This window comes from Ostrea edulis, chromosome 6 (assembly GCF_947568905.1).
Source record: "Ostrea edulis chromosome 6, xbOstEdul1.1, whole genome shotgun sequence".
Taxonomy (NCBI): Eukaryota; Metazoa; Mollusca; class Bivalvia; order Ostreida; family Ostreidae; genus Ostrea; species Ostrea edulis.
Window position 1 is genome coordinate 85,401,619 of NC_079169.1, and position 18,826 is coordinate 85,420,444.

The window sequence follows — 18,826 nt, forward strand, 5'->3', positions numbered from 1 at the left end:
GCGTTGAAATTTCATAGATACCACACAATCGAACAATCACCGTGTAGAATTACATTGTATCCTAGTCCAAGTTGGCGACAGGCAAGTACGCTTCCACATTACCCGTTAAACTATTGATGGCGCGTATTTGACATGAAAACCCGTCTCGAAATTATGCACAATTTGGATTAAGTTAGAGACACAGGAATCACTCTTATCAACGACCATCTTAAAACATGTATGAATATTTACTCAGGAATCGGTGATAGCGGTCAATACACAATATCATATGTTCGATTAGTTGAGGAAGATCACCTGTATCGAAAATGGAAAATTCTGATGAAGAAAATAACTTTCTTATTCTGATACAAGCTCTAAAGTTTGTTACTGAAGGACTTAAAGAATACACGATCCAGGGACTGGATGACCTGTACAACAGACTGAGGAGAAGGGTTTCAGCTAGTGGCCCATGTACTCAGCAGTGCAACAGGAACCACAGGGACGCCACACGGTGGTGCCAAACCTGCCAAAACTGGAAAAAAGAGCTGGAAAAGTACATGAGATCTGCTAAATTGAAGAACAATACGAAATGGTACAACGTTGAAATATCTTACTTTTCAGGGGTTGATACAACAAAAGCCAAGGATGAACTATTCCGTGTGTTTATACAAGGGCAGGGATCTTTGCCAGTAACGTTTGATATTCAGACAATGTTATCGTTATTTCAAAACTGCAAGTATTTTGATATCGGAGACGATGTATTACTCTTGACTTCCATTAGAAGAGTAAGAAATTATGATTTTGCCCATTCAGAAGATTTCAAATTAACCAACAAGCAGTTAAAGAAAGACATTAATTCACTATGTAAATTGTTTCGCCATCCTTCGATACGTAGATGCCCAAGTGCGTCTGAAATATTATCAAAGCTACGAAGACTTCAAAGAAATGATAGAATATTAATCCAAAGTGAAACACGTCGGTTTTTCATTCATATCAAAGAAAACTTCATTACAAATGAGTCATTGAAGACGCTAACATGCTCACCCCATGATCAGAAAACAGGAATACAGCATACAACTTCCCTTCTCATAATATCGATTATTGCGGGATTTTTGCTTTTACGTATTTTCTATAGACGTTGGGAAATCTACAACCATCCAGAAATGAGAGCTGCAGAGAAAGGTATAAATTTAGATAAATATTTCAGCTGGTGATGTCAAAATAGGTTTTCTTTCATGGAAATCTATAATGCAAAGCATGGTTTGCACAATAGTTTATTAATGTTGGTAATTAAAGGGAGTTAAACTCTCTTTGGAGGAAAAAAATCATCAGAACCTAAAGGAAGACATTCATGGGTTCCATGGAATTCGCGGAAACACCGATAACACCAGGTAAATACAAAACAACCCCACCCACCACAGAAAGTATCAAAAACACCAATGTATCAGTAAAACACACTAACAGGGTGTTACATGAGTCTCATAGACAAATATCACCAACGTTTCATTCATATTGAGAGAAAACTGAATGATCTATGGCTAAGTTTTATGTCTAGTATTTGAAAATGTATTTTTCGGCGGCATCATTGGCCAAGTTCTGTCTCAAATCATTTCATAAAATTTTATTGCATCCAGAACTTGTGTATCTCTATACATAGAAAAATATATATTTCATAATTACACTGAAATTAAATACGATTTGTCCGATGAAGTTGGTACAAATAGCACAATTTTTGTAGAGCGTCTACGTGCTGATGAAAATTTGCCATAAATCATGCAACTTTCTATCTGACAATACAAACAACAATTTCGGAAATGTATGTATAAAAGTATGTTTTAACACCAGGTAGATGTGTTTTAATGATGTATGGGCCATTTCGGCACTTTTGTGGGTGTTTTCGTCAATATCCTTGCGTTTTCAGTGTTTCCACTACTTCCATAGTCCGCATACATGCATATCAGTACTCCAAAATAGTTTCCCCTAAAACAAATTGTCTAAAATTCCCCAAATTATGTCAACATTCCTCTAGGAGATTAAAAGATTTAAAAATCTTTATTTATAATAGGATCTTGATAATGAAAGTATTATTTGGTTGGTCGTATATTGTTTAACATCCCGCTCGAGAATTTTTCACCATTTGGAGACGTCACCAGTGCTGATAATGGACTGCGAAATTTAGAGCTATGCTCGACGCTTACGGCCTTTGAGCAGTGAGGGATCTTTATCGTGCCACACCTGCTGTGACCCGGAGCTTCGATCTTTGCGGTCTCATCCGAAGAACCGCTCCATTTAGTCGCCTCTTACGACAAGCAAGGGGTACCGAGGACCTATTCTAACCTGGATCCCCACGAGACTGAAAATACTGGACAGTAACACTTCGTACATAGTTGATATTATTATGTTCATGTCTTGTTGAAAAATAGATTTGAAGCTGTATGTGAAAATGTTGCAAAACAAAGCGACAGTTATAGACGTATGTAATTTGTCAAACACGGAAGAAAATCAACATTGAAAAATTCCAAATATCAAAAGCTTTTTTCCCAAATCAAAAGTGCATAAGGTAACTTTTAGAATTAATGTGAAAGACACTGCATATCAATTTCGCAGTTGGTTCAGGTTTGAAATGTTCAGGCCAAGAAGTCTAAGGCTTGTATTTGTTTTAAACAACCAAAAACGTACTACAATAGAAGCTGGTATTTAAAGAATACGTATGACACATCAAGCAATTTTTGTTAAAGCTGACATGAATTGTTTAGTACAAACGCATTTCCAAGTTTATCCACCATATTTCTTTCAGATTGAATGTTTCACTTTTCTCGTGTAGACTCCAAATGTGATTTTTATTTTGTTAGATCTAGGTGATTATTTGGTTTAACTTAACCGTTGACTTTCATGATAAGCATGCATTACCTATAGTAGTATTTATACATCTATATTTTGTATGAAATGGATGTTAAAATGAACGATGAACAAGTAAGGATAACGAATTGTGATCAATCTCATAACCCCTAACAAGAATACAATTTTGAAAGAAGTACAAAAACAAACCCCTGGGTGTTATAGGGCTCACGGCGGGTGTGAGTATTCTTCCTCCGAATCAGTTAAGAGATATAAACGCTATATGCAGGTGATAATGGATTATTGCTACACAAATATTGGAAGTTGGCGATATAGAAGCATAACATGTTGACTGGTCACCTCCGACGTGAGCGAATTTACAATACACCAGTATTTAACTCATATTCATATGCATATTCAGTACTTTAAACGAACACATATATTTTGTACATTTATGATAAACAAGAGGCCCATGAGCCACATAGCTCACCTGACTAACCTTGGTCCTGCAGTTGTTGGTTTGTTGTGATCTATTAAAATATTCTTTATCAATCTTTATTCCCATGAAAATGTTGACACCATATTGTTATCCTAACCTAGTCACAAAGGAATGTAAAACTTTGATCCCTATTCTTGTCCCACTCTACCCCGGAGGCCATAATTTTAAAAACTTGAATTTGTTTTATGTCAAGAAGCTCTCCTTAAGATTTGAATTTTTTTGGCATAGTGGTTCTTGAAAGAGAGGTGATGATAACGAACAGTGATCAATTTCATAACTCCTATAAGCAATACAAAATAGAGAGTTGGGCAAACACGGACCCCTGGACACACCAGAGGTGGGATCAGGTGCCTAGGAGGAGTAAGCATAAAAGGAGATTAAAAAAAAAGATTTTCCCTATATATATGCATGTGAAGCTTTGATTCTCTATTGTTGCCCCACCCTACCCCGTGGCCATGATTTTAACAAACGTGAATATGTATTATGTCCGGAAGCTTTCTTGTAAATTTGCAATGTTCTGGCCCAGTGGTACTTCAGAAGATTTTTAAAAAGTTTCCTTATATATTCGCATGTAAAACTTTGATCCCCTATAGTGGCTACACCCTACCTCCGGGGTCATGATAAGAACAAACTTGAATTAGTATTATGCCAGGACGCTTTCCTATAAATCTGAACTGGGACAGTGGTTCTGAGAAGATTTTTAAAAGACCCCACCCTATTTTTGCAATTATCTCCCATTTGAAGATGGCATGGTCCTTCATGTGGATAAACTTGAATCCACTTTACTCAAGGATGATTTGTACCTAATTTGATTAAAATTGGCCATGTGACTATGGAGAATAAGATGAAATGTGAAAAGTTTATGACGATGTCAACGACGTCAACAACAGACAACGGAAAGGTTTGATCAGAAAAGCTGTTGTCACTTGAGACTTTGGCTCAGGTGAGCTAAAACTGGAAAAAAATAAACAATTGCTGTGTTGTAGCCTGTCTCAAAAATAAAAACATACGTCTTTCGTCAGACTGGGTTTCAAACTCGTGGTCCACGGGGACTTCTCAAACACCCTCTCATCCAGCCCGGTGTCCAGAACTAATTAATATGTTCTACCTAGGCCAAGTATAATTCAACCCACAGTGATCAATCACGCACTCAAAGTCAAATCCAATAATGGGAGTTTCCATAGTTTGGATGCTCAATTGATAAAATATTGTTACAGTAGCAATATTCCATTGTCACCTGCATATGCTGTTTATGTCTCCCAACTGATTCTTTACGAGCGAGCACGTTCTATATACAATCCATTTCTACACTGAGACAGGCTACTGACTAAGTAAACGACTTCATGTTAAAGGGGTTTCAACCGTCTCGTTTTAAATCAGCATGCTGTAAATTATATGGTCGTCATAATGAACTTGTTAACAAATACTGCCTGTCGTTGGGTGACATGTAAATGTTTATTTATTGTGAAAGTAATATGGTCGTCATATATTATAAATTATATGGTCGTCATAATGAACTTGTTAACAAATACTGCCTGTCGTTGGGTGACATGTCTGACATGTCATACCAAGTGTAATTTCGTTCTTTAACTGATTTTGACAACTGGTTACTCCATTTACTCGATCAAGACAGAGGGCTCGCGGCAGATGTGACTGGTCAAAAGAGGATGCTTAGACAGGGGCCTTGATCAAGGCAGATGATGCTTACTCCTCTTAGGCATCCGATCCCACCTCTCATATTTCCAGGATTCTGTTTGTCCTGTTATCGATTTTGTAACCTTTATTAGAGATTTTTACTGTTCGTTTGCTTCACTCTTTTTTTTAAATTCCATTTATATTTTGCTTTCACAATAAATAAACATTTACATATTAACAATACATGATGATATAGTATATACATATTTCAAGCAAGTACAAACATATATGTGTATATTTAGGAGTGCATATGTATAATGTGTAAGGTATTTAATTTCGAAAAGATGGAGAGAGAGAGAGAGAGAGAGAGAGAGAGAGAGAGAGAGAGAGAGAGAAGGGGAGTAAGGGGAAGAATTTTGCCTAAGTAATTCAATCTTTAGTAAAGAGCTGAAGTGCGTGTATTTGAAAAACCTTCCTAAACATAATAAATAAACACGCTTCAAATAGCGGCTTGAATGAGAGGTATAGAAGATTGATTGATTGTATCTTGCATAACATCTCGCTCGAGAATTTTACACTCATATGGAGACGTCACCAAGACCGGTGAAGGGCTGCAAAATTTAGGCCTTTGCTCGGCGCTTACGGCTTTTGAGCAGTGAGGGTTCTTTAGCGTGCCACACCTACTGTGACACGGGTCATCCGTATTTAAGGTCATCTTCGAGGACACGTGACATTCACACCTGATGCCGAGCGTTTGGCGATGGAACTGTCACTACCTGTGTTAACGACTTACGTCTGTCGCAACCGGGATTCGAACCCCGGCCTTCCGCATGCGGGGCGAGAGCAAAGAGACAGAATACATACAAAAACATGATAAAACCGTTTCTAATGATATATAGTCATATAGACCAACAAAAGAGCTAATTATTTGTTTACCTTATTCTATTTTTTGGCCGATTCGGCACTGGAAACACAATACGATAGATAGAAGCTCAAGGAATAAACCTATCACAACAGCTCTAATTTTTCCGGAATTCATTCAGAAGCATTCTGAAATAGGTCTAAGCAACAAAGAGGGGGAAAAGCAGATATATATTGTCTGTATATCTATGATGATATGTTAATTCATTTTTGAAAACTATAAAGACAAGTTGCAAATTAAGAGACATTAAATAAAAAGTGTTTCCGTTCGTAACGAAACAAACAATGAAAAACAAAACCTTTTTTCATATATACACATGTTATAAGTCAAAATTCTTTTCTATACGATCGAAGTATCCAAATCAAGTAGAAATATAAATAATACCAAGTTCTTTTTTTTGTTTTAAATGTCAAATTTTCACAGTTACCTGCATTCAGCTGGGATTCGGAGACGTGGAGCGTGTGCGTGTATGGTAGTTTATTTAGTGCACCAAACAACATTTTTTCCATAATTTCGAAGCGTTTCGGACCAAAGTGTCTTCCCATCATACACGAAATTACCACAGGCACATTCACTATATTTTGGTCTTGTAAAAGTTTTAACATTTTCCTATCGGCCCCGAATTCTCCATCATCACAATATCCTTCGTGGAGAATTCCGGTATTGTCCTTAAATCTGTATATAAGGATGTTGTGGTTGGCTTTCCCATAGACCGGGTCCATCGAAATCTTCTTGTAGAAGTTCCTAACATTAGCATAGGTGTCTGTTTCAACTGCGGCTGCGCTGAATTGGTTTCCGACCTCGGTGTGTGTATTCGAGCGTCCAGACTCCATTTCCTCATTTCTCTCTCTCTCTCTCTCTTTGGTCAAGTTGCAGAATTTCCCCAGCTGTTGGTGTGCTTACTTTGTCTTTGTAGACAGTTCCGCTTGGAAAGACGAGCTTATCTCCAATCAGTCGTATCTTCACATTTTCCTTCAAGTATTTATTGTTTAGTTCAACCAGCTTCTTTCGGGTTTCGTTAATCTGAACTGGAGCCTGCGGCGTTATATAGAAAGGTATTTCTATTCCTGCCTCTTTCTTTATTTTTTGCTGTCTAAGGATGTAATCTTTCTGCTCTAATCCCACCAGCTTTCCCGTGATTGTACGAGGCTTTGCGCCTGGCTTGCGGTCACCCGAGTTTCTGTGAATATTGGCAAATTCTATTCCGTCAACTCCCAGGTGTTCTTTAATCAGATGAGGAACTTTAGTTCTCAAAGTTTCTCCCTCTTCCTCTTGAAGATTATGGATAAGTATATTGTACTTCATTGAACGGGCCTTGAGGTCAGTTATTTCTTTCTCCTGGTGATCCACTTTTCTATCTAATTTTATCACCACCGATTTTAACATTTCAACGTCTTTGCGTAAGGATGCATTTTCAGCTTTTAAGGAATAAAGCTCTGTTGTATTATGTTCTTGTTGATCGGCGATACACTGTATTTTGTCATCTAGTCTATCTTGTTCCCATAAATCAGACTTGATATCTCCCACAGCTTGGGTCAGACTGACCAGAGTTGTGTAGAGTTCCGCTAACTGCTCTGGGCTAGACATGAACGATACTTTGTTCGGGTTTAAAGCTCCAAACCCATCATGCTTGTCCGCTGCCGTTGGCTCTGTGTTCTGTGCCTGTTTAGATGTTTGCGACCGTGATTTATACTCACGAGTACGTACCATGTTTTCCAAATTTAATCCAAAGTCTTTCAATGTCCCAAAATACACAGAATTACTGACATTTTGCCTCAGCGAGATCCGAACACAATGTCATACGGTGTTATACAGGTATTTTCCAATTTTCGGACTTATTATGTGGCTATTGCGCTCAAAATTGGTCTAACAGTTTCCTCACTAGAAAAACACGTCCACCATGGTCAATAGTCACGTATTTCACCTCTTTTTAGTGTGCTCCTGAAATCAGCATTATCGAGTGGTTCTATGGAAAAAGAATCCTTCTCTGATTTTTCTTTATATAAACATTTCCTATAGCAACAGTTTAAAGGGAAAAATTGCAATAAAGATATAGAAAACTTGTTTTAATCTGATGTTTGCCCGACGGTGGTTTTTTGTATCAAAAGTGCGTCTTACTTTTTCTTTCGGACACAGATTTATAGAAACTTTACTCTCTTCTTTACACAATAAACATTTATTTTTTCCCAGCACTTTTATTAGTCTAAGATGTTTGAAAAGAGGCATACAGATCGAGAAATTAAGTCATTAAATATTTTGCGATATCAGGAATATGACAACATTCTAATATATTAAACAATCTTTGATGCATGATTTATTGTATTTCAATTTTTCAAGTTGTAGTGGTGTAGTCATATTTACACAATGTTAACATGAATTTTTCTCAACATTTTTATCAGTCTAAGATTATTGTACTTTGAGAAAAGATTTACGATTTGAAAAGTTAAATCTTTAAATTTTTTGTATGATCATCAATATGACATTATTCTGAAATTTTTCTATATATATGAAGACTTAACTCACTCCACAATGTTTGGGTCTTATTACAAGAAGTAAAAATATGTGTTATTGTTTCAATATTACTTGTACAAAATCTACAGAGATCATTTGTTTTAACACTAATGTTTTTCAAATAATAACCAACAGGAAGAATTCTACTTCTTGAAGATTGTATAAACACTGAAATTTTTCTATGGTATGGAAGTATTGATTAATTATTACTACATATACTTGTCATTATTTTTAGTACGTGTATTATTGTTATTATTATTACTTTCACTATTGTACAACAAGTAACCTAAACCACAGGGAGATTGAAGCATGTATGCATGTATGAAAGGTATGTTTGTGTAAGTGTCTGATGTATTGTATGTGACCATAAAAATAAATAAATTCTCAAAACAAAAACAAAAAAAACCAAACAAAAAATATGACATTATTCTTTTCTAATATACTATCTCCGTTTTTCATGTTGTAGTAGTATGCAAAGTAATGGAGTACAAGAAACCATTCCAGCTGAACTTTGACTTCGAGTTTTACCGATCTCAACACGGACCACTTATTGGACGCCAGTGGCTGTTGAATGACTTTGACTACCTAATGTACTCGACAACTAGAGGTGTTCTGGTGGTCGCCGAAACGGGGTATGGAAAGTCTGCGATAGTGTCTCACCTTATTTGTCAGAATGATAGACGTCTGCCTGGAAACTGGATATATGAGCGAATTGTATCTTATCATCTCTGTAGACATGACTCTAGAAGAAGTCTTTCTCCAGGATTGTTTGTAAAAAATTTGGCGGGAAGCTTTTCAAGTCACATTGCAAATTTCCATGATATTTTGAAGGCAAATTCCTTTTATGAAGCCTACTTTAAAGAAGACGAATGTCTAAAAGATCCCGAGGGGTGTTTTGATTTTTTAATCATACAATCGCTTACACATCTCAAACAAAAGCAAGAAATTTATATCATTATAATCGATGCTTTAGATGAATGCACAGCTAATTCGGGCCTCAATATACTAACTCTTTTGGAAAGGCGAATGAAAAGATTACCGTCTTTCATCAAATTTTTAATCACCACGAGGAATACAACATCCATCACTTTAAAAATGCGATCTTTACTCCATGTTTACGAGTTAGATAGTCAAAGCCCTAATAATGCAAAAGACATCGAAATGATCATGCGGTACAAAGTTGATAAAATTTCAAGAGATAAGTATGATAATCTGAAGACAAAATTCAAAACTTCTAACATCACCCTGATGGTTTCCTCAGCCTTAAAATATGCAAAACATAATATGCTTTATCTACATTACGCATTTGAAGTTTGGATTCAAAATAAGTATGTACCTTTATCTGAAACACCATCTACGTTTGAAGAATTTTTCCACTACAACTTAGAGAGGATATTTGGAGAGAATGACGAATTTGATAAGATCAGAGGTATATTTGAAGTGTTGTGTGCTGCAGAAGAACCCATTTCTGACAGGGAAATTCTCCGTATAGCAGATATTCCAAAGGAAAATCATATTCAAATTTGGAAGTTATTTGGAAATGAAATGAGTCACTTCATAAAGCATAGCTATGGGAAGATTTCTATAGCTCATGTAAAGCTATCACAATTTTTGACAGACAAACGAAGAAGATATGGAAAATTCTACGTTTCGGAGCAGGAGGGAAACCTCAAATTCGCTTCTTTTTGGCTGAGTAAAGTCGAACAACAGATGTCATTCCACAACATAGATATTGTCCAACTTGCCTTATATGTTTCAAGGTCAAAGAACAAATCACAGGAAAAGAATTTTTTACATTACGGCAAAAGGTTTAGAAAAGAATTTGACGACGATTTTTTTCTGCATCGCGCAGCCTTGTCAATTAATTCCTATCAGGCCATGGTCTTGCTGATAGAAATTTCTGGTCGAGACATTGAGAAAAGAGATAATACTGGAAACTTCTCTTCAGCGTACTTGGCGTCAACTTTTGGAAACCACAGAACGTTAGATGCACTGCTCCAGCACGGCGCTAATATTCATTTTGTTAGAAAAAGTCCTGAAATTGTGAAAAGATTCATAGGAGTGGAAGATTTCTGCAAACAATTTGCTCATTGGGAATATAGTCTTCTCAACGTTGCTTCCCAAAATGGTCATTTGGATGTAGTTTCAACATTATTGAAGCATGGGGTAAATGTACCATATACAAACTCCTTGGGATTAAATTCTTTTCATCTGGCAGCAGAATATGGTCACATAGAACTAATGAGAGTATTCCTCCGATACTTTAAAGATACTTTTGATTCTAGCCTTGATCATTCACTTTACCTTTCTGCTAGTAATGGTCATCACAGCGTGGTGGAATTACTACTCTATCATGGTGCTGTCGATAGATGTCTTCCTTGCAATATGTCTCAATATTGGACTAAATTTCACGAAACTAGACTTCAAATCATAGATGACATGGACGATTTGGAAACTGTAAACTATGTGTTCAAAGATGACAGGCGCTTTATAAGATGTGAAACTGCGCTGGAAGTATCATTACAAAATGGTTATGACGAGATTGTGAAACTTTTGATTGACAAATTTCCCAGTGCACTGAAGTGTAAAGAATCTGGAGGACGAACGCCTCTTCTAACAGCCATTCGATTTCGGCGATATAATGCCTTAAAACAAATTTTGCTTCATGAAAATGCTCGAAATATTACTTGCTTGTTTAACCGAAATCGTTGGAAAAAACTCGATCTGAATGACAAGGAGCGTAATGAATATTTAGAAAACCAATGTCCTTTCAATTCTAGCATTTCCCATTTGTGTGCTATGTACGGGGATTTGGAAACAATAAAACTTTTGCAAACCTATGGTCTTATTAATTGGTCTGAAAGGAACCCAGACGGTGATACGCCGTTACATGTAGCTTCATGCAAAGGTCACATTAAGACAATAAAGTTGTATGAGCAAAATCATGAAGGTGAATTGTGGAATGTCAGAGCCAAGAACGGGTCGACACTTATGCATTCAGCAGCTACATGTCACAGATATAGACTCTTATCCTATTTGTTGGAAAAACAACACGATCATGTTTTTGACGACATGAACCTGGGAATATCTCATTATCTCACAAAGACTGGGTCACATGGAGTAAAAGAAAGGAACGAGTTATTAAACATTGAAGATAATGTGAAAGAGAGAATTATCAGGGAAATTTTTCTTGTGGATGTTTACAACAGAACACCGTTACATTATGCTGCAGTTCATGGAAATGTGGATTATCTCTCTTTTCTAATTTCCTTGGGTTTAGAACACACTGCATGGACGCGCATCTTAAATATGGCCGATTACACAAGTAGAATCATCATTGAGCTAGCTTTTGCAAACGTTCCATTGTATCATGGACTCAAAACGATGAATTATGAATCAGTCAGCATAAAGCCTCAAGAGAAATTTATTTACCTTCTGCTGGGAAATGTTATACCCTCAAGATATTATGTGCAGACAAATTACCATAAATTTGTTGAAATGACAGCCGAAAAAAATAGTTCTTACCTCATGGATATTCTTCACTATTTTTTTCAGTCTAATAATTATCCAACACTTAAAGTTTGGAGTCATCTTCTGTCGCACGATGTGATAGATCCAGTTATGTTTAGCTTTATTCCGAAGTTGAAATACATGTGTCATCGCGATAAAAACAATATTCTGCATAAAATTATCCAGGATGAAAAAAGAACAGTGTGGGTACACGAAGAAACATCTTTTAAGTTTGACAAATTATTTCTATTAAACTGGAAAAATATAACTAAGTGTTTAGATAAGAATGGTCACAATTTACTACACAGGGCAATAATGGGAGGTAACTATGCAGCGTTTATCTATCTTTTGAACAAGGGAGTTCCTTTGAATGGAGATTCCAGGGATGAAATCAATTTGTTACAGCTGGTTGTAAAAAGTGCTCCAACATTTCAAAAAGAAACTTTAAAGATTCGTTTGATAGTTCCCGAACTTAGGAATCGTACTGTACGAACTGAAGCTGCATGGAATTTTGATACGATATCCAAAGAAGTATATAATTATGATAAAATTGCAGAGGTAATTGTCAGAAAGTCTCCAAAATTAGATGTTAACAGAGATTTCTTCTGTAGGAAAGAAGAGAAAAATTTGAGCATCGTTCATCTGATTGCTGCAAAGGGGTTTACGAGTATGATATCGGAAATCAAACATAAATTTGGAAACAACATATTAGAATGCAAGAATCAAAATGAAATAACTTCTTCCCAAATGCTTTATTTCTTTGGGCACATGATTAAAACAATGAGGTATTCACGCCATCGTGGTGGAGTGTATTTAGAAAACAGTGATGCGTTTAGTGCACTTCTTTTGAAGTATGTTTTTGATTTCAAAACATTTGTATATCCTAAAAACTCAGTAGCCAGAAAATGCAATGGTGTAATAAGAAACCGGAGAAATGTTGAGAGAATGCACCTTTGTACCGACAAACTGGAGGCGGAAGTACTGAAGCTGTTTCAGCAATACGTCAAATGGAGCGGTGTTAAATCTGGAGATGATTTTGCCCGTACAGTGAAATACAATGAATTCCATGATATATTTTCAAAGACTGACAAGCCGCATGAAATGAATATTTTCGAAAGCTATCTACACAAACTGTCCAAAAGTTTGCAAAATCGAAATCAAAATGTACGTGAACGTATGAAGAAAATTCAAATTTTGCAAACTTCCTTGGTGAAAAGTGATTGTTTGAAATCAAAATTAACTTCTCGAAACACAAGTTTAGCATGTCTACAACGATTTCAGCAAATACATTCTCAAAAGCAAAAAACAACGTTGGCGTTGATTTGTCTTTTCTTTGTTTTCAGTTATACGAAGGGGATATTTATATTCCTTTTCATGAGTACCAAATAGAATCTCAACCAGATTTGTATATATATGCCATGATTTTACATCTTGGTATAATGCATTCTAAAATTGATTTTGGATTTCAAAATACACCACATTACAATTTTTGGAATGTCCTCAAACTACCAAAGAAGAGCGCGTTTAGTATTATGGTACACAAAATTAGCAGCTCTACAGTTGAGGATATTAGTTCATGGAGGAGCGCTTATAGATCCTTTACTGGTGATGTTTCAAAAAATGTAAACATTTTGCAAAACACATCATACGTTCAGAACTATCTTAAGGAATATGAAAACATCATTGGTATACCAAGTGAATGATCAGTGAATCTGAGGAAGAAAGAATAGCAATTAATATTCATGCTTCCTGGAAAACTCTAAGACCTATAGCTGCTTATTTGCTGTTTGTCCATCCAATATCAGATTGTTTAGTGTTTTCAGGGTTCCGTGTTCGGAATACTCTCAGTTTTGTTTTTCTTAAAGGCATTATGAAATGGATACCTGCTCGTTATCTTTACTTTTTCATTATTTTACATCTAGCTTTACATTTATATTACATAATAACTCAACCTTGGTGGAGTACCTTCACTGTGTATCAGTTAAAATAATATATCTCTCTTATTTGTTATGCATGGAAGGCGAAGATAACGAACAGTGATCAATCTCATAACTCCTATAAGCAATACAAAATAGATAATTGGGAAAACACGGACCCCTGGACACAGCATGGATGGGATCAGGTGCCTAGGAGGAGTAAGCATCCCCTGTTGACCGGTCACCTGCATTGTGTGATTCGATCTAATTTGTTATTCATATATTGTGTGACTATATAATTTGTAATATATGTATTGTGTGATTATATAATTTGTTATACATGTGTTGTGTGACTATATAATTTGTTATACATGTATTGTGTGACTTTATGTGTTATATATGTGTTGTGTGACTATATAATTTGTTATACATGTGTTGTGTGACTCTGTGTTATATATGTGTTGTGTGACTATATAATTTGTTATACATGTGTTGTGTGACTATATAATTTGTTATACATGTGTTGTGTGACTATATAATTTGTTATACATGTGTTGTGTGACTATATAAATTGTTATACATGTATTGTGTGACTATATAATTTGTTATACATGTGTTGTGTGACTATATAATTTGTTATACATGTATTGCGTGACTCTATGTGTTATATATGTGTTGTGTGACTATATAATTTGTTATACATGTGTTGTGTGACTATATAATTTGCTATATATGTGTTGTGTGACTATATAATTTGTTATGTGACTCTATGTGTTATATATGTGTTGTGTGACTATATAATTTGTTATATATATGTTGTGTGACTATATAATTTGTTATACATGTGTTGTGTGACTATATAAATTGTTATACATGTATTGTGTGACTCTATAATTTGTTATACATGTATTGCATGGCTATATAATTTGTTATACATGTATTGTGTGACTATATAATTTGTTATACATATATTGTGTAACTCAATCTGGCTGAGGTATTTATTACGATGATATTCGTTATCATAATTGCTTTTCGCTATTGTTTATTACAAATTTAGTACACTACTGTTGAAGGGAGTTATATATATTATTCGAATGATCTTAAAACAGTTGATATACATCTTATCACATTCGGATAAAAGTGGCTTGATTGTATTCATTCTATTGATATCATTGCCTTTTATGTATTCATTTTGTAGATTTATCAAATTTTAAAATATAATCATTATCGTCATAAAATAACTATGTGCATAAAAGAATGAATTAAAGATATATTGTTGATATCGATGACTTGAAATATTGTTATACTGATATATATATAGTAAACAGGGGCGGATCCAATAATTGCGATTACGGGGGGGGGGCTTTTTGAAGCAGGGGTCTGGGGGCCATCCTGAGGCCCCAGTGGGTCCAGGAGAAAGCCCTGGTGGGGGCTCAGGGGCAAAGCTCCCAGGAGATTCTGGATTTTACAGATTTTATAGGGCTACATATATGTCTCCTATGCAGTCATTTTTACTATTTTCTGTCATTTTTGATCAGGCGATATTAATAAAATGACGAAAATTTTAAGGGTTTTTGGAAAAATGTAAGTTTTCCTAAGGATAGTAGTTCAATAAATGAATAAATTTTGTCATCTATTTTCCGGAGAGTGGAAAAAATTATTCCTTCTATCGTTTACATTCTTCTAAACAAGAGACCACGATTTACCTTAAATTTGAAAATTTTAGGGGGCGCGGCGCTGACTGGTAAAATAGTCAAAGGACTCTCAATTGATTTGAAACATATTGTATTATGTATAACATAAGTAACATTAATAGGAAAAGACAGGCGGCAGAACCTATAGAAACCTCCAAAAGAACAGTCTGTAACTCTGAAAATGTCATAATTGCAGATCCAATGGCAGTTTCCAGAGAAAGTTTTGTTGAACGAATAAAAGTTTCGGTGCAACCATTTTCCCACTGATTTTGTTGTCTCCCAATCCATGCCTTTAACTTCCAAAACTTCATGATATCTTCCCAATTCCAAGTACATGTATGTACAATTTTCTGCAATTCTCTCCAGAGAGCAATTAGTTGAGTACCCGCATCATAAATCATTTTTATGGGATACCATTTATTTGAAACAAAACGTCGTACTACCATAAAGAAACTGCCCATGTCATATCCTTCTGCTACATCAATGTACAACGCTCTTGATACTAAACAATTCAACAAAACACCATAACCTTTTTTCCATGGATCAGTTTCTTAATGGTGCCCTTGAGTTTTATGTACGACTGATTTTCATATTTATGTAGCAATATTGCATTATCACCTGCATATGGTGTTTATATATCTCAACTGATTCGATATGCAAGAGCTTGTTCTGGGTATAGTCAGTTTTTAAATCGAGGTAAGCTTCTGACAAACAAGTTGATGGTACAGGGATTTCAATAGTCTCGATTGAAGTCAGCATTTCGCAAATTCTATGGTTGTTATAACGATCTAGTTCGTCAATACAACCTCGCATTTGGTCAAATGCTGTCTGACGTGTTTCATACCGATTGTTAAGCCGTTCTTGGCACACTGATTTTGACTGCGGATAACTCCGTTTACCTGATCAGGATATGGGGCTCATGGCGGGTGTGACCGGTCAACAGGGGATGCTTACTCCTCCTAGGCACCTGATCCCACCTCTGGTGTGTTCAGGGGTCCGTGTTTTCCCAACTATCTATTTTGTATTGCTTATAGGAGTTATGAGATTGATCACTGTTCGTTATCTTCACCTTGCATCTCACAACCATCGTAAATATCTTCGTCACCAAACCGGAAGTGACGAGTGATACTGCACTCGTAAAAAGATGATGGCAGCCAAAAACATGAAATGTAAATATCCACCCGACATTCCCCAATATTATTACTACCACTACCCCTCGTGAAACTAAAACTGGTAATTAGAACAGAAATTATTCAAGGGAATGCACGTAAGTACATGAAATGACTTGAGATTGCTCTAAACTCGTAAATGAATAACTTAACTATCGGAACACGTGTAAACATGAGACATGTCAAAATATACGAGACCACTTCTGAAGGAATACATCGTAATGCACAATAGAATGTCACTAATTATTATTGATCCAAACATGATAAAAGTAGAAAATAAAGTAACAGGTTACAATATGATCCCACCCAATTTTTGCATTTTTATGCTTACTTCCCCTTCAAAGAGGACATGGCCCTTGGTTTGAACAAACTTGAATTCCCTTCACTTAAGCATGGTTTGTAAAAAGTTTGGTTGATTTGGCCCAGTAGTTCTGGAGAAGAAGATGAAAATGTAAAAAATAAATAAATATACGGACAGAGCGAAGGACAGACGACAGACAAAAGGTGATCAGAATAGCTCACTCGAGCTTTCAGTTCAGATGATCTAAACATATTAATAAAGTTACTGACTCCTGTGATACGACTGATAACAGTTATTACTACTGCGTGATTGCCATATGTGCACATAAAAGAAATCGGAAGGAGTCCATGAAGGGACAGATGGGTAACTTGATTGAGATAGGGGTTATGTTCATACAGTTTTAAACTATTGGATTGAGGGTGTAGTCTGGCCGAGAGGGCATGAGAAGAAGCTTCATGGGGACAGTATTGAAAAATGTTGTGAATCAGAATTGATGCAAATTTCATTTTCCTTCCAACTACATTCAGCGTTAAAGATACATACATATCAGTGTATATATTTTATGTGTGCGACATGTTTATATGTCTAATAATAGATTGGATAAAAAAGAATGTGGAGAAAATTATATGAAAAGATTATTAGTATTGTTTAAAAACATCATTATGTGTTAAGTTTGGAAAAACACCCCTCCTCCCCCCAAAAACCAACCAATCAGATATTGAGTATGGTTACGAAATGAATGTGGCATCACATATGACTAGCAGTCGGCAGTATGCAGGGAACACATATCAGTGGTAGGAAGCAATAGACACATATGAAATTCCATAGTACTGTTTGACTCATAGTAGAATAGAAATAATCACTGTCAACAGAATAATTCCATCAATATCGAGATAGAAAAAAATCTTGACCAAGTATTATTTTTGTGTTCATTTTATATTATGAAATATATTAAAATTTATTAGTTAGATTACAATGTTCATAAATGTACCGCTGTATGGATGAACTTTAATCCCTAGTTATAACCATGTATATTATGTTTGGTTTTGTCCCTTGGAGAATATTTCACTCAAACTGAGGCATTACTAAATATGTGAAGTACCACAAATTATACCTATCCTTGGTTCTAATAGCTGTAGCAATGGGGATTCCTTTATGTGCTTATGCCTGCTGCAACACCACATTTTCGTTTTAAGGTCATATGGAAAATATTCTCACTTCTGAATGCAAGAAGATGGTGAAGGAGAAATCACTACCTATTTTTATGTCTCCCCTGAAAAGGAGACATATTGGTTTGTACCTATCAATTGGTTGGTCGACCAATCATTGTCCACTAAATATCTTTTAAACTCTTTAATATTTGACAAATGTCAAAATTGTTATATTGATTTTTTTAAAAGAATAAATGACCCCTATTGATTTCAAGGTCACAAGGTTAAACGTTAGTCTACTCTGGATATAGGAAAACATTTTTCAATCAATATTCTGAAAACCCTTTGCTTGACATACATGAAGTATATAGCCCTTATTAATTTTGAGGTCACAATGTCAAGTCAAAATATTATTGTCCGATCAATATCTTGAGAACTGATTCTACCTAAGGAGTAGATGACCCCTATTGATTTTGAGGTCAAAGATCGAGGTTCAAACTATCCCAGACATACGAAAATACGGTCCCACCAATATCTTAAGATCCCTTTTTTGCTTGATACAATGTGTCCTCCTAAGAAGTAGACGAAACTTAATAATTTTGAAGTCAAAGTTTAAACTACTCTAGGTATAGGATGATAATGTCCGATCAATATCTTGAGAAACATTTGCATGATAGACATGGAACTTCGTACACTGGTCC

General features: G+C 35.6%; 1 protein-coding gene across 1 annotated transcript; it reads left to right on the top strand.

The window, feature by feature from the left end:
• Window positions 1-98: 98 nt before the first annotated feature.
• Window positions 99-14,214, top strand: LOC125683140 (uncharacterized). The gene is made up of 2 exons (XM_048923974.2): window positions 99-1,161; window positions 8,851-14,214. The coding sequence occupies exons 1-2, from the start codon at window positions 306-308 to the stop codon at window positions 13,281-13,283; spliced, it is 5,289 nt and encodes a 1,762-aa protein (XP_048779931.2). The 5' UTR covers window positions 99-305; the 3' UTR covers window positions 13,284-14,214.
• Window positions 14,215-18,826: the final 4,612 nt, after the last annotated feature.